Source organism: Ailuropoda melanoleuca, chromosome 13 (assembly GCF_002007445.2).
Source record: "Ailuropoda melanoleuca isolate Jingjing chromosome 13, ASM200744v2, whole genome shotgun sequence".
Classification (NCBI taxonomy): Eukaryota; Metazoa; Chordata; class Mammalia; order Carnivora; family Ursidae; genus Ailuropoda; species Ailuropoda melanoleuca.
In genome coordinates, this window is record NC_048230.1 from 90,508,656 (window position 1) to 90,533,524 (window position 24,869).

General features: G+C 46.4%; 1 protein-coding gene across 1 annotated transcript in view; it reads right to left on the minus strand.

The window, feature by feature from the left end:
• The window catches only part of LOC117795753, an 11,214-nt gene extending 1,883 nt beyond the window's left edge, over positions 1–9,331 (minus strand). Inside the window, exons 1-2 of the mRNA XM_034641615.1 lie at positions 9,274–9,331; positions 6,603–7,072 (exon numbers count right to left, since the gene is read on the minus strand). Coding sequence (XP_034497506.1) covers positions 6,603–7,072; positions 9,274–9,331 — 528 coding nt within the window. The remainder of the gene's footprint in view (positions 1–6,602; positions 7,073–9,273) is intronic.
• Between the last annotated feature and the right edge of the window lie 15,538 nt (positions 9,332–24,869).

Below are 24,869 nucleotides of genomic sequence, written 5' to 3' on the forward strand. Positions count from 1 at the left end.
GGGGGGGGGTTTGGGGGGGGGGGGGGGGAGTGGCGGGGAGGAGCAGAAGAGGGCGCGTGCAGGGGTCCGGGTCTCGCCCTCCCCTCTGCCCTTAGCGGGGGCGGCCCCAGAGCCGGCGGAGAGGAGCGCGCGGGCGCCCTGTCCTCTCTGCGCGCAGCTGCGGCCGCCGCCGCGCCCCTGCCACCCCCGGGTTCCAGAGCCCGGTGAGGGCGCCTCTCGCCGAGCCGCTCGGCGGCTTTCTGCAGCCCTGGCTGCCTCGCCCCCAGTATGTGACGTGGGTGACAATGGCCCAGGTTAGAGCGAGCCCCTCGTCGGCGCGTCCTGGGTGGTCGGACCCGGGCAAACACAAATACAAACCGATTGCTAAGCTGCGGACAATGAGCGAAATGTAGACAAATGTCCCGCTCCCGTTGGAAGCCTTTGTCCCGGCTCGGTTTTTGCATTTATTTCAGTGGCGAAATAATACATGATTGACGCTCTCTTTCAACGTGTCCTAACTGTTTGGAATAAATCTAAGGCTGTTCCTAGTTGTCATGGCGTTCAACCCTTTTCAATGGACTATCTCTTCATTCATTTCTGAATCCGTCCACAATATTAAGGAAACCCCTTCATGTCGACGCTCCCCATTCCTCTCTTTCTCCTCCTACTTTTTCTTTTCTCCTTTCTCCCCCTCCTTCTTCTTTTTTTCCCTGCAAGAATTGGTTTGAATCGTGTTCCTCGAACCCATTACTTTTCGTGCTTTTTTCTTCTCTCTCTCTCCAATCTCTGTCTTTCTCAGCCTCTTTCCCCATTGCCTCCCCCTCCCCCCTTTCACGTGAGAGCTCCCTGCCCTGTCCTGTCGGAGGAGGGAAGTTGGTTCTCCAGGAGTGGTGGGGGGGGGGGCTGGCGCAGTTTGGAAACGGGCAGGCTAGGCCTGCCCCTGCCATTGTTAGTCCACTGCTAAATAAATAACTGGCGAAAAAATAGTTCCTCAACCCAAGACTTGCAGAAAAGTCCCTCCCGTGGTCCCTCCCCTTATTCCTCTCACCCAAGTGGGGGGGGCGGTTATCTTGGGGACCAGAACAGCCTCCAGGGTTGGGGAAGGGCCAGAAAGGAGTCTGGCTTGGACAGGTCAGTTCTTGGGTTGGGTAAAAAATTGTCTTTTGGCAAGAAATGTCTCTTTTTGCAAATCCTCAGAGCCATCTATGTTGGGGGGATCGCCTCCAGATGCCTTCTCAGAGTTCGCTCATTTCCTCACCTTGGAACCACCTAGCTCCATTCACAATGTCTCCCTCCCTTCCCCAACATAGAGGGTCTTTCTCCCAATATCTAAGCAGCCTGCCCTTGTCGATTTGGGCTCCTCCCCTCTCTCTGGGAGCCTCCTCTGTGGGCACAGCACCTGAGAGACAACTGTTTTCCTACCGGAATCCAGGCTCCTGGGATTTCATCGAGGAGAGGGAGAGCTGACCACAGCGCCTGGAGAAGGAGGCCCCCAGCTCATTCCCAGCTCAGTTCCCCACACTGCCTGCCCCTTGGTCTCAACTAGCCAGAGACCTTCCACACTTCAGTGGTCCTTTCCAGGAGCACTTTTGGGCCACACTTTGCCTGCCAGCACAGGCCAACTCCGGGATATCAGCTCCCTCTTCCATCTCCCTAGCTTGCGCTGGTGTTTTTAATTCCTTCCCTCGGGAGCCTTCGCCTTGCCTTTAGCCGCCCTGCTCTGTGCCCAGTGGAGCCGGGTCCGCTGCGTTCAGGGTCTTTCTCCTGGGACCTCGCCAGTCCATTTTCCCCATTGCTTCGCTGCCCGTGTGGTTCCCGCGTCCGCTTCCAAAGCTCTGACATTTGCAATTGAAAAGGCGCAGGGAGACCGCTGGGAGGCTCATAATTGAAGGGGAGAAACTCTGCTTGTTAGAGGAAGATCATAAAATGCAAGTCCCCCAGGAGTGGCCTGCGGACGCCGGGAGGCCGGCGAGGGACCAGCTGGCGGCCAGGGGCAAGTCCTGTGCCAAAGCACGCTCCAAGTTCTTCCCAATTTTGTGCAGCCAGAAAAAGCCGGGAGACTAGCACCAAATACACCTTTCCACACAAATTAAACAGGTGATTGCATTCCGAGGACTCTTCAAGAGGTCTCTCTGGGAGCACCACAGCCCAGGCTTTTCCAGCCCAGGATCTCCTGTTTGGCGAGATCCCGGGTGCCCAGAAAGCTGTGGACCCAACTCCATGCCCCTGCCCTATCTCCAGAGCCCTTTATTAATGTCCCCGCCATCCCCAACCTGTCAGTTGTAATCAATCAGTGTCGCCTTGCACGTTTCAGCTCTGCCTGGATGTGCTCTATCTCCCTCAGCTTGGGACTCTAGTAAATTCTCTCCAGGTTCTATCTAGCAGCCAGGAGAAGACAATGTCCTGGTTCATTCTGTTTGAGTTGGGGCTTTAAGCTCTGCAGGCAGCAGGGGGGCTCATGAGTGTTCTGCCACGGTCCTTCTGTGGCTGCAAACTTGGGGAAGAAGTTGAGATGGATGCTGAGAGTTTGATCACAACGTGTTCTAGGCCCAAGGCAAGTCTGGCTGTCTTTGGTGTGTGACACCACCTAGCACCCCCTGCCAGGGTCACCTGAACAGCTAGAAGTTCCCTGTCCCTGGTCTTTATTCTCAACTTTGGAGTTCCAGGTGCCTACACATCTCAAACTCTGCATTCCTTCTTCCCACGCTTAGTATGGGTGCAAAGGGAGTTGCAGGCCCGGAGGGGAGGTGGAGGAGTGGAGGAAGGGAATCTTTCTCCCCGGGGTCTAGAGGGAACCTCCTCTGGGAGTCTTCTTAGGCGGCTAAGCTCCTTTCTGCCGCCCTGGGTTCCGGAGGGATTGAAGCGCAGTCGGCGGGAGAGGGCAGCGGAGGAGCTGAACAATCGCAGGAGGCCCAGGAGGGGAGGTGAATGTACACAGGCTAAGTGGCCCCACTCCAGGACAAGTGGCCCTCCAAGTCGGCCCAGTGTTTACCTGTTTACTTTCCCAGGTAGCTCAAACACGAGCGCCTTTTCTAAGTTCGGGAGCATGGGGGCGGCCCTGGTCTCCCTGCGTCCCAGCTTTTCATTTTCCCCACACCGCCGCTTTACGCCTGTTGGGGGAGGGGTGAGGTCTAAACGGCAGCAAACAGGGCAAGAAAGGAAGATACTTTTGGAAAGTGAGGAGAGGCCTGGGCACACCCCATGCACGGGGGCCTGGCTTGAAGCGCGAGTGGATGAAGTGGGAGTGCTGGGGTGGCATTCGGCCCCGCCCCCACACCTCTCCATCTCCTTTCTGGGCTTGAGGGCCTCTTGGGAGGCGCTCTGCTCACATCCTTCCCCTTTCGGGCTGGTGAAATCTTGCTCGTTAGGTGTGTCCTCCAGGGGAGTTTAGGGCAGAAAGAGTCCTGGGGGAGCGCCCTGAAGGCCAGCTCCAAAGGGGGGCGGCCTAGAGGAATCCAAAGCATCCGCAGCCCTAGGTGGCTCCCCTTGCCCTCACCACCCACAAAAGCTCCTCCAATCATTAAAAATACGAGGCCTTTCCCTTTATTTGGAAACACTGATTTGTTGGACTTCGTTCCTTATCTTGTTTTTTCTTTTTTTTGGAATGAAAACAGGTTGAAAAGAAACTCCTTCCCTGGTACAGTATGTGGCTAAGCTCTCAGTCCCCCGCACATCCCATCTCGGATAACAACCTTCAAGTGGATTAATTTATCTTCTGGTTAGTGCCAAGGTGCAAGCGTTTGTCTTCATTCACTCTCGAAACAAAGCGCGTTGCACCTTCCTGCTCCGCGAGGATTAGCGACGCCGACACAAAGGTTTTTTCGGAGGGGGAAGGTTTATTTTATCGCGGGTTAGAGACTCGGAGGGTGGCATGCACTCGAAATCAATGGGGAAGGAAAACGTCGCCCAGTCTGGTCCCTGAGCCTGGTGATAAAGACGCTCACCTTTAAGCTGCGCACCTCCAAAGCGGCCCCGAAGGCGGCTTCGATATCAGGTGGGGGAAGAGGGGCTGCAGGAAGTGGGTGTGGGCTCTGGCATCCAGATGAAAGAATTCAAGTCCAGGAGTGTGGCCCAGGGTACCAACACAAGCGGGGACCTTTCCTAACCAGAAAACTGAAAGTCAGGCTTGTCTCCGGTGGATCCAAGCACCAATTGGCATCACTTCTGCTCCTGGGAGAAGGAAAGTGAGCCCTTGTGTTGGAGAGGCCTAAAGCCCTGGCGGTGTGCAACTTTCTGAGGCCAGGCCACGACAGAGGCAAATCTCTGGCTCGAGAGAACCACAGCCATTGGACCAGATGGACCAGAAAGTGCGGGCTAGTGTGAACAGAAAGAAAATCTCAGTCCACTTGGGGTTCAAGTATAAGGTGAGTTTTTTCTTTCTTTGGTTAATATTGTGTTAACCCTTAAAATTGACCCAGAAGGGGAAGAATGAATGGGTGCCTCCCAGAAGGACAATCCTTCCAAGTCATCCAAAAAGGTGTTGGACAGATAAGTTTTCCAGGTGCAGAGAAGGAGCTCAGATTCTGTGTCTGGGGGAAAAGACTCCCTCCCCCCCCAGCTACTCTGAGAAACCATGGAGAGAAGACCCGATCTTGGCCTGGAGCTTGGATTTCTCCTGCAATTAATTGTGGGTGCAGCTAGCAGGCATCTCAGTGAACTACCTTCCCCTTTCCTTTTTTCAAGGTGAACTATACAACACTTTCCCAGTATCTGCCTTCCCCCGAAAGAAAGAAAGAAAGAAAGAAAGAAAGAAAGAAAGAAAAGAAAAGAAAAGAAAAGAAAAGAAAAGAAAAGAAAGAAAGGCAGCTATCTCCCGAGGACATAAATTGTAATAGAAATTAGGATTTCTCTTCCTATTAATCAGCCTCATTGTGTGGGCGAAAGACCCCGCGGACATATGTTAGGACTTTGATAAATGCACTTTAATGAGATCTTTGAAAATGCATCCAATAAAATAAAAGGCAAGAAAAGCCGTTTAACTTTCATGGATGTTAAATTGAACACGAAATGTGGCTCGGGGCACGCTACAAAATGGAACCGGCCTCCCTCCAATATTTTCTTTAAAAACGCAGCTCTAAGCCCCCCTTGGGCCAAATGAGCCTGTCCCAGCCAATCCATTATCATTGGTTTATTGGGGGAACCAAACGCCATGTCCCCCCGGGGCGAACCCCTTTGCTTTATTCGTTCGCGCTGCTCTGATGATTAAATATGTTACAATGAGATTACGCAGCGTCAGTGTTGCCTTCAGGAACGTTCGTTCAGCCAAGCCCGACCTTCTCCCGATAAGGGCGATTTCAACGCAGGAGATTTGGGTTTCTCAAGGAAACACCGCGCTGAAAGCACGTTCTTATCTGAATTTACTTCTTAGCACGTGACAAAATCATTACCACAAGACTTCGAACACCAAGCGGCCTCTTCTAACGGGTTAGTATTCAGCACTTAACGCTGGGTTAGGCGGGCTGATGTGAAATGTAGTCATCGCCAGCGCGGGGGAGCCAAGTTCTCGCCTGCGCTGAGAAGGGCTGGGGCCGGGCGGGACAAGGAATGGACCTGCTAGGGCCCTCGGGCACTAGAGGGAGGCGATCCTGGGGATCTGCCTCTCAGGTCTCCAATCTGAGCACCAGAGGTCCGCGACCCTCCTCCAGACGAGTCCCCTCTCTACCCCCCAGCGCCACCAGCGTGGAGAAGGCTCGAGCGCCAAAGGGCTCCTTGCGGTGTTCGTGTGTGGCTGGGGAAAGGGTTGGAGCCTAGGGGCTCCCCTGGGAAACCAAGACCTCAGCAGACCCCACCGAGGCTCATTTCTGATCCTCTGGCGATCTCTACTGACGCAAATGAGAACTGTCTGGTGCGCGGCGCGGCCCGGGCGACACTCGCACCCTCAAAGTCCAAGCTTAGGGCGCCTCCCCTGCGACCCCCGACCACTGCTCGGGCCCCCAGTCCTGGACCTTCCTGCTTGCGACTCCCGCCACTTACCCTCCTCCTGTTCACAGACCGTCCACCTCGAGGCCCGGTTCCGAGGGAGGAGAACCCCTTTCTCCACTAGGCGCCACCTCCAAATTACCTTCGGGACTTCTGCCTCGGACTTAGCACCCAGTCCCGAGCACCCACGGCTCACAGGGGGAGACTCACCGGGCGGAGGCGGGTGCAGAGGCGCGCCTCCCTTAGAGCAGCCAGGGCAGCCCCGGAGCATCCGGCACCCGGCAGTGGGGAGGGGGCTGGCGAGGCGCCCGGCGCGCCCGCTCCTCCTCCCACTCCCCGGCGCCGCGGCGACAGCCCCGCCGCGTTTCAAGGCGCGTCTTTATCTAGCCCTCCACCTACCCGGACCACCCCCCCTCCAAGCGCCCCTCCCCCACCGCGGGCCCTCCCGGGCGGGGCTGAGTACAGCACCGCGACCCTCCTCCATCCCTCCTCCCGGCCACGCACCTGCCCAGCCCCCAGGGGCAGTCCTGTTTCCGCGGCCCCGCGCGAAAGCGCACGGCGAAGGGAGCACCTGGCCTCCGCGGCAGGTAAAACTTTTCGCGTCCGCGGGCTCGACGGGCGGGGCCGGCCCCTCCCTGAGTGCCCCCGCCCCCCAAGAACCAGCGGCGTCGGAGAGGGACTTCAGACGCCCAGCACTTGCCCACCTGCTGCTTCCGGACTCCGCGGCTAGGGGACCCAGCCAAGTCGGGCGCCGCGAGAGGGAGGGACGCTCCAGAGGGTGTGCGGAGGACCCAAAGCCTGGCACAGCACGGTGCCTGGAGAGCGTTCGGATCCCTGGCGGCAGCGGAGGCCCGCGCCTGACAGCGAAGGGCGACGCCGGCTCCACTGCGGCTCGAGGACTCCGCCGCGTTCCTCGCGCCCCCCGCCACGTTCCTCGCGCCCCCCAGCACGTCGGCCCCGTGCACGAGCAGGAGGCTTACCTGGAGCGCGGCCGCGCCACTGGGGCCGGGGCTCGGCGAGCGCGCAGGTCCCCGGCCGCTCTTTATCCCGAGCTGTGGAGTGGCGGGNCGGCGGCCCCACCCTCCCGGCTCCCGGCCCAGCGGCGGCCGCTCAGCCTCGGCGGAGGGGGCCGCTCCCCCGCGCCGCGCGCGCTCTGTTTGTTTTCCTTGTCCGACTGACGTGAGTCAAAATATTGGCCATATGTTCAGCGGTAATAAATTGGGTATGAGCGCAAACACACTTGGGCTTCGATGGCTCTTTCAGCTGCCACATGGCCGGCTTGGGGGAGGGGGCTGCTACCTTGCCTCGCCCCCCCAACCCCAAACGGGCGGGTAGGTTCCCACTCCTTAGCGCCCCTCTGAGCTGAAAATTGGGACCCCGGGACTCTCCTTTCTCGCGCCCCTCTTCAGTTCCAGCGGTGCCTTGGACCCTGCAACCCCTGGCGAGCTCGGCTGCTGGTTAACAAGGTCGCCATCTATAAATTGTTCGGTCGCTAAGACGCCATAAAACCGAAGGGCCAGATGTGGCACGTTATTTATGTGTGAAACAGCGTTTACATTAGATACGCCGACCGAAGGCCGATAGCACGACTTCGCGGGAGGTCACAGACCTCTCGCCCTGGGCTCCAGACTCCACCCCCAGGACGCTTTCTCCCTCCAGATTGAGGGGTGTTGGTCTTTCTGAGAAAGGGATCCAGCTCTCTGCAGCCTAGGAAGAAAGTGATTTCAGTGCACTTGTGCCAAGGTGCCACCTGTCCAGGATTACAGGCAGCCTCTGGGATTTATTTCCGTAGTTTTCCTGTTTCCTTTTTTTTTTTCCCCCCTCACAGGGCCTGGGAGGCTGTTTTATTTTTCAGGAGGGTGATGCGTTCCATGGGACTTTGGTCTGAACAGGATAGGTGGTATTTGAAAGCTGAAGATGTTCAGTCCCGTGGGATTTGAGGGTGGGGTCCTCCTGACTCACGATGGAGGGAGTTTTTGAAGGGAGCAGAGCTGGAAGGAAAACAGTTCACCTGGTTGAGGGAGCACCTGAGATTAGTCCTACCTCAAGCCTGACTGTGGACTCCAGTGTCAGATGTCACCCACTTTATTTAAATTAAACAGGAGCCAAGGCCCTCAGACAAGAGGCAATCCTGGCATTGGACATGAAATTGGAGCTGCCCTGTGTGCTTCAGGAGAGGGAGGTAAATACTGTGTAGTAATAGAAAACAATTGTTTTGTTTTGTCTCTTCCAGAAGGAGGCCTCAGGACTGCATGTCCCCAGACCAGCCACCTTACACTTTACGCACATGAATTCATTAAGAGTCATTGTCTCTCCTGTGCCATTATTTTACTATTTCTTGAAGTGAACCAAATTCTCTCTGTGGTTAATAAGCACTGAGCCAGGTCCCCTACCTTCCTTTTCATCTTCAAAACACCTGGGGTTCCCTGAATGACATCTTCCATCTGGCCAAGGAAAATAAGAAATGAAAAATGTTGCCCTACTGCAGGGAAAAACATAAGCATTTGACTTCACTATTACAAGTTACCCTGGGTCGGTGTTCACTGGATAACTGTCCTTAGGTGACAGTTAAGAATGGAAAAATGATGCTGTAGGAAGAGGGTGGGAGAGAAGGGGAGAATGGTTATGGAGTGGGGGTGGGGAGGAGGAACCCCTTTAACAGGTGCAAAAAGGAGCTATAAAATGAAGCTCTTAACCTTAAGTGCCAAGCACAAACAGTGCCTCTCCAGGTCTGCTCTCCTGGGCTGTGGAGTGAGCTGCTAGAAATCTTCAGTTACTGCAGAGAAATCCGGGACTACACTCAAGTCTGTGGGAGTTGTTGATCTTCGAAAATTACTACTGCATTTCATTCTTTTTTTCTGGGATTTTAAGTCTTTATTTATGGTTAAAACCCCAAAAGGAGAGTCTATTTTTGGGTTTAACTAACCTCCAAATGCAAACTCTGGGATCACTGATGAATAGCTTCTTTGGGTGAAAATATTGCTTCATTGCCAAAATTGCACAAGGGGATTTGAAAGCAAATCTTCACATTTGTAGTCCTTATGGGAATGGGTCTTTTTGTTTAGGAAGTGCCCTGGAGAGAGGCTCATGGGTTTCCCCTGCCCATATCACTGATGCCTGCTACACAGTGAACAGAGATGCACACTGTGAGCTTAGAGAGTCTGTGGTGGTCTTGGGGTGAAAAACTGTGAGATGTGAGCAAAGACTACATCAAATCAGTCTTTATATCATTCTCCATTTAGGAAACCCTACTTAAACATAGGAAACGTACCAGGGCATCAACTAGGTAAATGATGATAAAAATCTGTTACAAAAGAGATGCAATGGGGAGCAAGATTTAAATGAAATACAACTGTTTAGATACAACTGACTCACTTGGCCTCTTATTGGGCTTATCTGGCAATCCAGGGCTAAACTTGATACACTTAAACATCTTCAGATCTAAACAGATTTCATGCAGTGTTTTTTCTTAGTTCCATACTCTTTTATATTAGTATTACTTCAGAGACATTGCTGTTCTATCCATGGACTCAAAATTCATGAACTTTTCACACTGAAAAAAGCCTTCCTCCATGAAGTTCTCCAAAGGCTATCATCAGCTGCAAGTTGCTTGTGTTGTTCCCTTCTTGGAGTGAGCAGTTCTTGGTACTTACAAGTAAAAATCAATCCAAACAAAAACTTTAGACTATTTTGAATTGAGCTAGGATATAATTGCATTGTCTCAAAGAGAGTTCTACCATGGTTCTTGCAGAGAGAGTTCCTTGCTCCTTATAGCTGCCTGGGCCACTATACAGTCCAGCCAATCAAGAAAGGCAGGTGCATCATGCGTGGTGGCCAGGGTGATTCTATGGATGTGAGAGCTAAGATGGAGGAACGTCAGTGACCACCATGCCTGACGATGGTGGGGGGCCTGTCAGGAAGCTCTGAGCATCTGCAGAAATCATCAGAATACAAATGAGGCATGGTGGGGGGAGACTCTGCAGATGGGCAATGCCCCTTCCACCTGCCCTCCACCAGTGAAAAAGACAACAGCTCATCTAACATGGAATCCTGGTCCACTTCATCTGAAAGCAGACCCACTTCTTTTCCTCCAGGGCACTCCTTAGCAGAGCCAGAAGGCAGAAGGCCTGGTCTTAGGTTCTTGGGCCCCCAGAGGTTGAGAATGATACCAGCTCCCTCTTATCTCCTGCAGAGAACCTGGGTGAGCAAATGCAGCAGGACACAGATCATTTTGTTAAAGCATCGCCAGTGGCCAAGGAATTTGGCAACATGTGTCAAATCTTCAAGAAGTAAAAATTAGATGCATCTAGAGATAAAAACTAGATTAGTGGTTGCCTGGGGTTGGGGACACTGGGGAGGCTGAAGAATGATGGCTAGGGGGTGGGGGTTTCTTTTTGGGGTAATGAAAATATTCTAAAAATGACTGTGGAGAGATGGTTACACAAGTCTATGAATGTACTTAAAAGCCATTGACTTGTACCCATTAAATTGGGTAAATTGTACAGTATGTCTCAATATCTCAATAAAGCTGTTTAAAAATATTGAATACATTCCCCTTTTTCCCCCCTATACTTTTTTTTTTCTCATCAGGGCTAGAAGGTGCTGGACTAGAAGCTAGGAGGGGCTGGAGGAAATGGGGGTAGAGTAATCCTAAAAGCTATTTTTCATTCCCTGCCCCCTTTTCTTTTTTTTTTTTTTTAAAGATTTATTTATTTATTTATTTGACAGAGACAGAGACAGCCAGCGAGAGAGGGAACACAAGCAGGGGGAGTGGGAGAGGAAGAAGCAGGCTCATAGCAGAAGAGCCTGATGTGGGGCTCGATCCCACAACGCCGGGATCACGCCCTGAGCCGAAGGCAGACGCTTAACCGCTGTGCCACCCAGGCGCTCCTCCCTGCCCCCTTTTCTGAGTTTTTGCAAACAGAAACGGTTACAAAGTAGTGATGGAACATTTGTACACTCTCTACCTTGACTTAATAATTGTTAACATTTTGCCACATATGCTTTAACACTCTATGTAAAGGCATTTTCTTTGCATTAAACTATTTGGAATTAAGGTTGTAGACATCATGATACCCCCCCCCGCCCCGAGTATTTAGCACGTGTCTCCTAAGAACACACATTCTTTTTTCTTTAAAGATTTTATTTATTTATTTATTTATTTATTTATTTATTTATTTATTTATTGTTTATTTATTTATGAGAGAGAGAGAGAAGGAGTGAGGGAGAGGGAGAAAACACAAGTGGGGGAAGGGGCAAAAGGAGAGGGAGAAGTAGACTTTCTGCTGAGCAGGGAGCCTGATGATCCCAGGACCCTGAGATCATGACCTGAGCTGAAGGCAAATGCTTAACCAACTGGGCCACCAAGGCGCCCCAAGAACGCAATTCTTCCACATAATTACAACATCATTGCCAAGATTTAGAAAATCAGCAATAGTTCTGTAACTTATCTGATATTCATTCCATACTCAAATTTCTCAAATTTTACCCGAAACAAAATGTATCTTTATAGTCAATCGATTTTGCCTCAACCGAGTACTTACTCAGGGTTCATGTGCTGCTTACCGCATTTGATTTTTTTTTTTTAGATTTTTTTTATGTCCTTATGCTCTTAATTTACAACAGTCCTTGTTGTTTTCCTTCCTTCCTTCCCTCCTGTCTGCCATCAACTTTTAAAGAACCCAGACTGTAGAATACTGCCCCCTTCTGGATTGGCCAGATTGTTTTCTCCTGGTGCCATTCCCCTTGCTCCTCTGTTTCTCACATAGCCATAAACTGGATGCTAGATCCCAGTCTGGATTGGGAATATCACATATGTGGCATGTCACATTGCATCTCATTAGGAAGCTAATCTCTCTATTAGTGAGGCTAAATTTGATTACTTGGTTAAGGTGATGATCTTCAGATTGTCCCACAAGAATTAGTGAATGATTAGTAAGTGATCTGAGGGGTAAGCAATACTTTGGTATTGTTTCAGTATTCTTTGTCATTATGTAAATGTTCCCATACTCCCCAATAATTTGCATCTACTGGGTTTTAGCATCCATTGCCTGAATTCCATTGCTCTTCTTACCTGTACTTGCTGGCATTTTTCTGTAAAGAAGAGCTTCCTTTACCTCGGTCACCATCATGGACTCATGGAATTAAAAACTTTAATGTTGCAATCAATTAACACCATTCTTTTGATGCTTGAGTTACCCAAATTGTCCAGGGCAAGCAGTGTACTAGAAAGTACTGAGGTAAAAGTCAGACATAGAAAATGATGAGAAACTTGAAGGAGCCCATGAACCTGAAGAATTTGTGGTTCTCAGTGGTTCTCAGCAATCCAAGTTATCATGGAAGACTTCTATATAGATTTCTGACTAACAATGAATGGCTCATCACCAACTGCAAAAAAAGCTCATATCCTATTTTCAGGAAGTTCAAATGTGTTTATGGATTAAAACCAATCAACTCAGATATCACAGCATTAAAACAAGACAAAAGAGATTGATTTTTTTAAGGATTTTATTTATTTATTCGACAGAGATAGAGACAGCCAGTGAAAGAGGGAACACAAGCAGGGGTAGTGGGAGAGGAAGAAGCAGGCTCATAGAGGAGGAGCCTGATGTGGGGCTCGATCCCATAACTCCGGTATCACGCCCTGAGCGGAAGGCAGATGCTTAACTGCTGTGCCACCCATGATAGTTTGAGAGGGATGATCATGTCTCTTTCAGGTAACACTGGTTTAGAGGAGTATTCCATTTTAAATGTAAGGGAAGCTTGATTCTTTGATTCCTGGTTGAGGGGTGTGTCTCCATGGTGTATTTCTCTTATGGACAGGAAGTCACTAGACAGCAATAGGACCGGCTTGAATTGAACCCTGTGGTTAAGGGGGGCCAGGCTCAAGGTCACTTAGAGAGTAGGGATGTTCAGTTTTTATCATAGTGGGTTCTTGGTAGGTGTTATTTTTTTTTTTAATCATCATCAATGCCCTGTCTTACTTCTTTGTCCTGTATCTCTCCTGGGGGTTATGAGGTCACCACTAAGGAAAGAAATTCCAAGGGAGAGCATATTGCTTGGGCTTGCAATCCTGGAGAAGAAACATTTGGCTTAGATTTTCCTAGAAAGCATCTGACCCCACTGCAATACTGGAAGTAAAACACAGCAAGACACGGAGGTTGAGTGAACTGACATTTCCTCTAATTATTCTGGATTCATGGTCACCGATTCCCTGACATGTTCACGTGTTAGGAAGAAGAGAATGAAGATAGGAAATTATGCTGGGTTATACTTTTCCCAACCTGAACACCTTTCCACAGGTGATGGGCAATCCATAGGCTGAATTACGAGGTTGCCTTCGAGGCCTCTAGGGTTTTCTTGGAGAAGTTAATATTTATCTGACTCTGGTGAGTTTAGCTCTTTGGGAGATCTTTTGGGAAAAAAAGGTATCATGGCTGATATCACAATAAAGTCTGTGATAAGGTCTGGACAATTACAGCAGTGAAGGAAGAACAAATTACATTTGGACCCAATCACAAAATTGTCATCTAGATTGTGGTTGTCAAATTTTAACTGATACTGATGTTGCTGTTGGGGAAAGAAACAACTCATCATAAGTCTCAGCGATTCTTTGACAGTTTTCAATTTCAATGGGAAGCATCATGGAAGTGAATTTGATAAAGGACTTGGCAACGAGGGAAAAGTTTCCTTTTTTCTCTTGTCAGTTTAAATATCATCTGAGAATTTATAAATCTTGTTGGGCTTTAGATTTAAAATTGTTTGCATATGAACTTTTTATATTGTGAGGATTTCCCTTCAGAGGAAATGGCATTTTCCATTTATCCCAGTCATTCCATTCTGCATAGAGGAAATAGAATGATTCTTGTCTTGTTTCTTCTAAAATTATTCTGTCGATTAACCAACCAATCAATCCATCAATTAACAAGCTCATTGGTTTTACTTAGATTGTATGTCTACCTGGTGTATTAGTTTGCTAGGGCTACAGTAACAAATATCCCAAACTAGGTGGTTTAAATGATAGAAATTTATTGTCTCTCGGTTCTGGAAAGAAGTCAAAAATTAAGATGTCAGCAGGGATGGCTCCCTCTGAGGGTGGTGAGGGAAGGTTCTTCTCCAAGTCGTTCACCTTGGCTTGCAGATGGCCTTCTTCTCCTGGTGTCTCTTCACATTGTGTTCTCTCTGCCCTTGTCTGTCCATGTTCCCAAATTTCCCCTCTTTATAAGAAAACCAGTCATGGGATTAGGTTCACCCTTGTGACCTCATTTTAACTTGATTACTTCTGTAAGGAGCCCATTTCTAAAGAAGGCCACATGCAGAAGGTACTGTGGGTTTGGATTCCAATATACCTTTCTTAAGAGGACACGGTTCAACCTGTAATACTTGGAATGAGTTTAGGACAGGCATGATGAAGATCATGGAGGCTCCACAGCCCCAAGCCATACCCTGTAATGCCAAAGTTTAGTCCGTGTCAAGGGCCTGCCTCTGAGTATAATGGCTTTGGGTGTGCAGTTGACGGTGAGCACTTGGCATTTGAGATATATGACTTTTAAAAGGATGAAAATAATAATTTGGAATGGCATTTCCATTAGTAGAGTGGGCATGTGTATATTGAAACCTTAGGAAGAACAAGCAAGTTACCTAAGACTCTCCTTTCTGCTGATGAAGTGACTATGAACTTTGTATGTTTGAGCTCTGTCTACTATCCCTCTGTCACATCATTTTTCTCCACCCCTATTTTTTAATATCGTAACATCTAACTCTGATAGACATCTAATTCTCACTGAATTAATGGGAGATTTTAGGCATTTCTAATAACTGCCAGTGAATATTAAGATGCAATTATAATGCCTTGATCTTTATATGACTCAGGGCTTTTAGGAGCTCACAGCATACCAAGCACAGCCTCATTACTATAATCCTCTTACCGTCCCTTGGACCTGAGTTGCAAGTGTCACTACTTGCATCTTACGGGATGGAAACCCAAAGAACAGAAGAGGAAGTTGTGTTGTCTAACACCACAAAGAGGGCAGGACTGTCCTTTTGTCACATCCTTTATTCTGGAGAGTTCTGTATTTAGCCAGATTCTCTTCCAAAGCAATCTCTACACTCTATTTTAGCATCCCCTGTTGCTGTTTTTGTATGCTGGCTGGTGTCTGGGCAGGAGCAGTTCTGGATGGATTGAGAAGAAAGACGACAAGACTTCTATTATAAAGCACTGTTTATTATTGGATCAATATGATCGATGTCCACCTGTCAGATCTGTAACATTATCTGGGAACCAGCAGATGGAGCTGTTACAGATAGCATTCAGAGGTTTGTTTATTCTCCCCAGCACGTGTTTTCATCCTGGGGGAAATGCCACTTCATTGTTAGAGCAGTGAAGTTGTGTGTAGCCAGATGTTGAACACACCTTTTCTCTTGGACCAAGTCTACAAAATTGGAAGGTCGTTTAGGTGGAGGGCCAAGGTTTTCCTGTGGAAAAAGCACGATGACTGTCTTGTACTACCTCCCAGAGGCCTCTTCACGGCAGGAATGGATGTTTGCTATGCACAAGGAGAGAGTTAGATATACTGCTTTCTGAAAACCCCACACTTAGAGTCACAGAAATGTTTACATATGGCGACTAGAGGGAAAAAGAGAGACTGTGGTTGGTGATGACTTGTTCGTAAGCACAGCATCAATATTGATAGACTCCAAACGGGATGCATATGCAAAACATCCCTTGGGATTTGCAGGGACCATTTGTCCAGGAGAACACCCAGTACTATTCATTCCAGTTGGATGTGACAGATGCTTCTTACTTGTGTTGTGGAGAGTGGAGGGCCTTACTCTTCTCATCTTAGGCTTTGGAAGATACTCAGAAAGCCTACAATCTACCCATGTTCCCTGTCATATGGTGTTTCTTTCCAGGGGGAGCAATGGAAACAGCAGTTTTCAAGTACTCTATAAAAGACCACGAACAGGGAGAGGGGGGGCTCCCCACCTCTGGTATAGTCAGACAGAAGGAAAGGAAACTCGTTGGGGCAGCATGAGGACATGGAGGTGACAAGCTGTTCCAACAGTGAATGCTGATAAATATTGAAACGTGTTCCCAGGGCCTTTTTCTCCAGGGTGATAAATACTGATTTGGAAAATGATGTCTGAAGAATCCCGGATGGCATAAGTGTGAGACAAGGCAAAAAAGGAACATCCTGTGTGGTGCTTTATCAATGATGAGTCTTTAAAATCAACTTACTGTTTTTCCTGAGTGAAGATGATAAGAAGTTCACCAATACCCCCTACTTTTTGAAATGCCTAGGTTTTTTTTTTCCAAAAAGTTTTGGGGGACCCAAACTGTAAATAATTAGTGGAGTTGGGACCAGATGTTCATTTTATTCCCTTCTAGCCTACATTGCTACAAGTTTAAATTATAATAAATGTTTGAGGAATGAGGTTTTTATGGTTACAACACTTAAAACTTAGAGCTAATGTGATTTTTTGGGTGTTATTCTGTAGTTGGATGTATTTCTAGAATGTATTTGTCCAAAATCTGCCAAAGTGGTCAAAGTATACTAAAGGTAATGGAGCATTTTAAGAAGTGTTCTAGGGTTTGCAGGCTCTGGAGTTGTTCTGTTGTAGGAAAGAAGAGTGTGTGTGGGTGGTGTAGATGATGCCCTAGGTGCTCCAGCACTAGGGGGCAGCGTGGGTCCCCCCCGGAATGGGGAGTAGATTTCTCAGCCCTGCTCTGGTGGCTTTGATGGTGGCATGTTGAGAAGTGGCTGGGGTTCTGATTAGTCCAATTCCAGCCAATTAATGTTCTGCTGGAGCCAGGACTACCACTTAGGATATCAGTTTCCAAATGGTCTTAAAAGGAAAATGCCTTTGTTAATTTGGAGTTTTTTAGATTTTAAAATTTATTATAACATTGTCTCCAATAGATGGAAGTAAAGTGCTTTGAAGGAGGATGGCTTTTCTAATTTGTGCAAAACTTCATGTGGGTAGCACTGGGGCTATACTTACACACATACAATGTACACATATTCCTATGTATTATATCTATATACCATGCATGTATTATACCATACTATATGCATTGCTCTGTCTGCATTTTTCCATTTACCAGTATACCCTGAAGATCTTTGCGTGTCTTTCCTTCATTCTTCTTCTTGGCTGCATAATATTCTATGATAGCAACACATCACAATTTATTTAATGTATCTCCAAGTGACGGATGTTGTTTCCCCATTTTCACTGTGTTAAGTACTGCACCAAAAAAAAAAAAAAAGCCTTGAATGTACCAACCTTCAAACTAATAGGAGAGTATTTATTTAGAATAGTTTCCTAGAAGAAGAATATCTGAGTTAAAAGGCCTCCTTTAACATCTTTAAACATGGTGTCAATGCAAGGCATTTGTCCAAGTCTCCATCCACCTGCTAGTCAATGAGGTAGCTTCAGGAGAAGGCGGATCTTAAAAGAGGTGGATAATTAAATCTTCAACTATTCCAAACATCTCTAAGTAGCATTTGAAAAGAACTGCCTTTCCCTCCTTCCCATGACAATGCCAGGCACACTTTCCCTGTCTTTGTTGCCTAGACCAGCATTTATCAACCACAGACAGTGGGCTGGGGCATCTGCAGGAGAGGAAGGTGGGTGTTAACCACTATCCACACCTCCTGGCACTGGGCCCGTGACAGCCAACCCTACCATATTTTTGCTGGTTAGATAAAAGATGGCGAGAACTTTCACGTTTCTTGCTCAGGTGATGACAGAGTTCTCCAGTTGTGGAGACTCCTCTGGACCAAGGGAACATGGGATGGGTGTGACACTGAGAAAGGGAGTAAGGGGACCTGAGAAGAAGGGCCAGACTCATATATGAGATGAAGAACCCAAGGAAGAGGTATTTATTTGAAAGCAGGGGACTTAGAAAATGATACTGTGGGAAGAATCTGATTGGATTGGAGGCACCAGAAAAAAATGCCAAGAGGTAAAGGAAGTGATAGTACCAGAAGACAGGCCGATGGCAATTCCATAATTAAGTGTGATTTGAGATCAATATGGTCTGTTTGGTTTGAGTTCACTTATCCATAACTCGATTGCCGCTCCCTGTTGTCAGTTATTGGCAAGCTTTTCAACTGGGTGAGGATGTTGTTTGTGGTGTGTGGGATGGCGTGTGTGTGCCTGTGTGTGGCTGTACACACATGCATTTTCCTGGAGGATTATTATTATTTTTTAAAGATTTTATTTATTTATTCGACAGAGATAGAGACAGCCAACGAGAGAGGGAACACAAGCAGGGGGAGTGGGAGAGGAAGAAGCAGGCTCATAGCGGAAGAGCCTGATGTGGGGCTCGATCCCATAACGCCAGGATCATGCCCTGAGCCAAAGGCAGACGCTTAACCGCTGTGCCACCCAGGCGCCCCTCCTGGAGGATTATTTTAATGCAACATTTGTAAGTAAGTTTGGATTCTCAAAATATAGCAATGCCCAAACATAGAAGAAGAAGTGCCTGAATGCCAACTCTGATAGAAGTGCCCGCTGTCTTCTCCAGCAGCCAGCTTTCCAAAGTCCAAAGATATGTATAAATGTGACTTGTCCAGTGATGCAACAAAATAGGTAAGGGGCTCCTCTTTCCCCTGGTAACATTGGTAACATTGTGCTTTTTAATATGAAAAATTCAGATATATTGTGGAATAGAGGGCAAAATTTGTGTGAACTTTTATGATGAAACATAAGCTGTCTGGGAAGTGTCAAACCTGCTGCTAGTTGCTTCAAACTGCAAGAGCCAAAGAAACCAAAAATTTAATTTTCACATAGTTTAAATTCTGATTTTCATTTTTTTTTTCCATCTGGGATGTTAGGTGGGGGTAACTAGACTACCTTTAAAAAAAAACTATGTAATCACTGAAATGTCTATCTTTGTCATTTTCAAATGAGGATCCATGCATGTTTCAGGGAAATCATTCTCCTTCACTGCATGACGTCTGCTGGCTCACACGTTACTGTAAAGAAAACCGGGACAAGACCAGCCAGCCTGAGAACCTTGGAGACCTGTTGGCTTTTGAATTTTTCTAAAGTTGGCCAGATGTTCACTCTTGTTCCTGCTTGTCACAAAGGTGGGGTCTCTATGAAGAGTAATAACACCTAAAGGAAGAGGTTCTCTGAATGAGTCTCTGATTTCTCTGGGAAGTAGCTCCTTTCACCAGGAGAAAACACAGCCCTCGGCTAGGTCTAAACTCACTCAGACTGTTATTTCAGGTGAAAATGGTGTGTTTGTTTTAGGTACAAACACAGAGAGGTGTTTCACCATATTCCAAAATGGCGCATCATGCCACATGACTACCTGGCACAACACTCTAGTGTCAAGCCACTCAGAAACCAAATAGAAGCCGAGACACCACACTACCCCCTCCATCTTCCTCAGTAAGCCGAGCAGAACACACACACCTGGGTGGAACAGATGGTGTCCCGGTGCTATTGTTATTTTACGGTCCGGCTGAATGGCAAATTGAACTGTCACGGACAGCGTGTGGACTGCAGTTAAACAAGGAATTGTGTCCCCAACAAAAGACTTTACCGTCTTGGTAGAGTCAAAGTGTGGCTCCTCTTCAGAGGAGGAAGGAACTTCAGAGGAAGCAAGGACAGCTGAGATTTGTCAGAAACCATGGTTTACATACATAATGACCCTTAATGGCTGATTTCAGGGCAGCCTTGCAGCATGGTACTGTTCCAGCTGCCTGTTAGGACTTTCCTGGAGGACCTCACCGGGAGTCCAGGTCTTGGGTTTCTGTTGCTTACAGTGGCCAGCTGCACATATGAGCACCATATATTTTAAAATTTATTTCCAAACGATAACTACTCTGCAAAATTGTCTGGTTGAAACAGGTCCGACTGACAAGCATGCAGCCTGTGCATGAGGGCTTGGGAAGCAAACTGAGGAGAAGCTCCTGGTGGGTTGTATTAATTCTTAACATGCAAAGACAGCCACGTGTTGGAAGCTAATACTCCAGCAAGGCTGAAATCTATTATTATTTCAGAGTATTAGCATTGTTTGGTGTAGAATAACTTAATCGTAATGACACATTGAGAAATCAATATGACACAAGAGCTGGTGTGCATTTTCTTAAAGATGAGCTAGCTGATGGTTTTAGCAATGTTTTAACAGAAGGAATAAGCAAATTTCCAAAGTAAATGAATCAGAAACTGATAAGCAAGTAATACATTTGTAGTACATAAGTGATTTTGGTTTAGCTTGTGATTATCACCATATTGTTCTAGAAAAATATATTATGGTCTTTTAGTTTGTGTTCAAATTATTCCACATGTCCTAGAGTTGCACGTGTTTGATATACTTTAGGGATCTGTCACTCGTTGGCAAGAAACTCAAATTTTCTTTTCTTAAAAGACACTCAATTTAGTATTGTTTGACAAGATGGTATGAAAAGGTGAAGATGGAGAGAAAAAAGTTGGATTGTAATTTAGTGACTGACAAAATAATACCCTTGCCTAAAATTCCCTACTCTTGCCTCAAAGTGAAATAGCTTTTTCTTTTGCTGCTGATTATAAACAAATTAAATGCTTGTTGAAAGCAATTTAAATAATGCAAACGTGTAGAGTAAAAGGTGAAGGCACCCCTGTAATCCTACCTCATAGAGATTACAACCATTGACAATTTGATATGTATTTTCCTCAGCTTTTAAATGCATAGATATAAGGAAATAGGTATAAATAAAACAAATGGGGTTATTCTGTTTCCACTGCTCTGTAAGCTGCTTTTATATTTTACTAGACCTCTAGGATCTTTCCATCAGCAAATATAGATCTGGCATTAAAGGAGATGTTCCATCACCTATTCCACTGGCCTCTTGCTGGCAGATATTTAGTTGGTTCCAATTTTCCACTTTTATAACCAACACAGCAGCCATTATTTTGTACATACAGAAGTGTGTATTTTCTAATTACATTCTTAGGGTAAATTACCACAGGTGCTATTGCTTTTTTTTTTTTTCCAATTTAAGCAAAATACTTAGGTTTTAGGAGATAAGCCGCTGTGGATAATTCACAGTGAAACTGAATTCCTGGCTGACTTTCCTTTGTCACCAGAGGCTGTAGTAGGCAGAATTCTGAGATCAGTCAGGAGACCGAATTCCAGCTGCCCTGATGTTCACCTCTGTATGATCCCTCCCCTTGAGTATGGGCAGGACTGTGCATATTGTGGGATGTTTCTCCTGGGATTGGTTTACTATCAGTTGTATCACAGGGAAGATTATCTGGATGGGCTAGACCTAATTAGGTGAACCCTTTAAAAGAAGGTGAAGCATTAGAGAGATGCTTTCCTGTTGTTTGAGAAGGAAACCAAAAGCCATGTTGGGAACTCACTATGTACCACTTGGCTAGGAACCTTGAGCAGTCTCTAAGAGTTGAGATGGGTCCCTGGCCAGAGATGTCAGCCCTAAAACCACAAGAGACTGAATTTTGCCAACAAATTTGGAAAAGGACCCCAAACCTCAAATGACAATTGCAGCCCCAGGATGACACCCTGTGGTGAGCCTCTGATCAGAGGACCGAGCCAATCCATACTTAGGTTAAATTTGTCTTGTTTAAATAGCTATGTTGGTGGTAATTAAAAACTAATACCACAGCAATAAAAAACTAATACCACAACAGACAGAGGCAGGGTACTGCCAGCATATTCTGGATTTTGTGTGTAACCGTCATACGTGATGAAATTAATCCTTCCCAAGCACCCACCCTCTACAGAGATTTTTGTGGGCCAGCCTGAGGTGTGAGCCCAAACTCTATCGCCAATGGACCTCTATGTCTCTAGACATAGTTGACCTCAGTCTATACTTCTATCCTTCAGGAAGACTTCTCCGAGGAAGGAAAACACAGCTTTGCCTTCTTGGTGATTAGAACTTAGTCCAGCTACCTAAAGGGCCTTTTTTAGAGCTTTTTTTGTCACTCTGGAAATTTTAAGTTATTTAATTTGACTTTTCTCAATATAGAAATAATTAATTCATGTCAGTGTGGGCTCATGAATTCCTATTTTATTCAAAGCTGTTACTATCATTATCATTATAAGCTGTTACTATCATTATTTTGATCCTCAGATTGTCATAGATTCTCCTTGTGGTTGCTCCTTAAGCTGGCTCCTGTGTCTTTTTGACTCATTCCATCATTTTCTGAGCACTTTTTTGTGTGTTCTGGCACAATAATATATTCCAGATTTATCTTGTACTTTCCCTGGAATTGACCATTTCTTTCCTTTTTTAAAAAAATATTTTATTTTTAAGTAATCTTTATACCTACCGTGGGGCTCAAACTCATAACCCCAAGACCAAGAGTTGCACACTCTACTGCTCTCCTGACTGAGCCAGCCTGGTGCCCCAGGAATTGACCATTTCTGTAAGGAACCCTGGTTCCCTTCAGTGAGGAATAGTATTTAGAAACAAAGATGCGGACAGTAGAGGTGCTCATAGCTTCTAGGCCCTTCTGAGCTATGAAATTTCTTTTCTTCCTCTGTTCTTCCCTTCTCCCTTACCTCCTCCAACCCTCTTCCTTTCCTTTGTCCTTTTTTTCCTCCCTTTGATTTATTGATTTTTAAATTTAAGTATAATTAACATACAGTGTCATAGTAGTTTCAGATCTACGATATAACGATTCAACAATTTCATACATTTCTCAGTGCTCATCAAGATAAGTGTACTCTTTTTTTTTAAAAGATTTTATTTATTTATTTGACAGAGAGAGAGACAGCCAGCGAGAGAGGGAACACAAGCAGGGGGAGTGGGAGAGGAAGAAGCAGGCTCACAGCAGAAAAGCCTGATGTGGGGCTCGATCCCATAACGCCGGGATCACGCCCTGAGCCGAAGCAGACGCTTAACCGCTGTGCCACCCAGGCGCCCCAAGTAAGTGTACTCTTAATCTCCTTTATATATTTCCCCTATCCCCCTACCAACGTTCTGTCCGGAAACCACCATTTGTACTCTATATTTAAGAGTCTGTTTGTTTGCTTGCTTGTTTCTTTTTTCTTTAGTGAACACTTTCATTTTAAAAAAGAATAAAAACAAAAATTTGAGTATTCCATTCAAGAAGTTGAAAATAACAGAGCAACAAAACATCTAAATAAAGCAAAAGGGTGGAACTAAAAAGAGAAAATCAGAAATCAGTGAATCAAAAAACAGAAAACCAATCATATTAAAAAATAAACCTAGGTGCTGGCTCTTTGAAACAACCAGTGGCATAGATAAACTATGGCTGGTTTGATTTAAAAATACAAAGTTATGGGTCAGTCTCACTTTATGGAGAGTGATACAAAGTCTATCCATATAGTTTATCCTATTAATAGAATAATGAAGAAAAATTATGCTAGAATCTCAAGAGTGGGGAAGATTCATTCAATAAATGTTAATGTTCTGTGTGGGTGATAGACATTGGGGCTTCAGTTTTATCAGTCATGTGCAAAATCCACCTATATCCACCTCTGGATTCCCAGAGGCTGAGGAAGAAATTTCAAGGGGTCACCAAGGTTAGGATGTCTCTGCTTGAGTCAAGGAAAATGCAGGGCAGATGGATGAAGGGGGTCCTCCAAAGAACTGGGAATCTCCAAGAACTCAAGGAAGTACTGAGAAGAGGAAGTTCAAGTTAACGTTTGCCAGATGGAGGGGAGAAGCCACTAGCTGAGCAAGAATTGTTAGTGGCTTTGTCCTTTGCCACACTCACACCTGTGTATGAGGGGAGGGAGCGTGGGTCCAAAACAGTACCCAGTATGGAAGAGGAGGTGAGTATAGGTGGGCAGGGAGAGCACAGCCTACTCACACCCTTCCCTGAAGGCAGGCAGATAAAGCAGGAGAAATGTGGGTGAAAGCTATGGTTACCTAAGCAAAGGTTCTGATTGATATCTTGGAGTGAACATGCTGATTTTTTTTATAATAATATTTTTTATTATATTATGTTAGTCACCATACAGTACATCCCTGGTTTTTGATGTAAAGTTCGATGATTCATTAGTTGCGTATAACACCCAGTGCACCATGCAATACGTGCCCTCCTTACTACCCATCACCAGCCTATACCATTCCCCCAACCCCCTCTCCTCTGAAGCCCTCAGTTTGTTTCTCAGAGTCCATAGTCTCTCATGCTTCCTTCCCCCTTCTGATTACCCCCCTTTCTTTATCCCTTTCTTCTCCTACCGATCTTCCCAGTTCGTATGTTCCATAGATGAGAGAAACCATATGATAATTGTCTTTCTCTGCTTGACTTATTTCACTAAGCGTTATCTCCTCCAGTGCCGTCCATGTTGCAGCAAATGTTGAGAACTCGTTCTTTCTGATAGCTGAGTAATATTCCATTGTATATATGGACCACATCTTCTTAATCCAGTCATCTGTTGAAGGGCATCTCGGCTCCTTCCACAATTTAGCTATTGTGGACAATGCTGCTATGAACATTGGGGTGCAAATGGCCCTTCTCTTCACTACGTCTGTATCTTTGGGGTAAACACCCAGTAGTGCAATAGCTGGATCATAGGGTAGCTCCATTTTTAACTTTTTAAGGGACCTCCACACTGTTTTCCAGAGTGGCTGTACCAACTTGCATTCCCACCAACATGCTGATTTCTGACACTAAGAATGTGCTAGTGGCTTAAGGTGATCCTAAGACAGCTGCTACTTAAGAATGAGCTGGAAAGTCAGGCCAGACTTCTGCCTGTGGTAGGGGAGGATTTCCCCCACTGAATGAAACTTGCAAGGCCAGTGGGAGACAACAATAAAGAATGTTTTTGGTAACATCTTTCTCTCAACTTCTCTTATTCTTCTCACTTTTACCATAAGCAGCAAGAGAAGACCAGGTGAGACCTTCAACCCTTCTCTGGGCAAGCTCTTTACTAGACGGCCAATTTCATCAGGGACATATGCTTTTTGTGTTACTGCACATGATAATTTTGCCAAACTTTTTGCCACTCCATAGCAAGAATCCTCTTCCCCCAGTTTCCA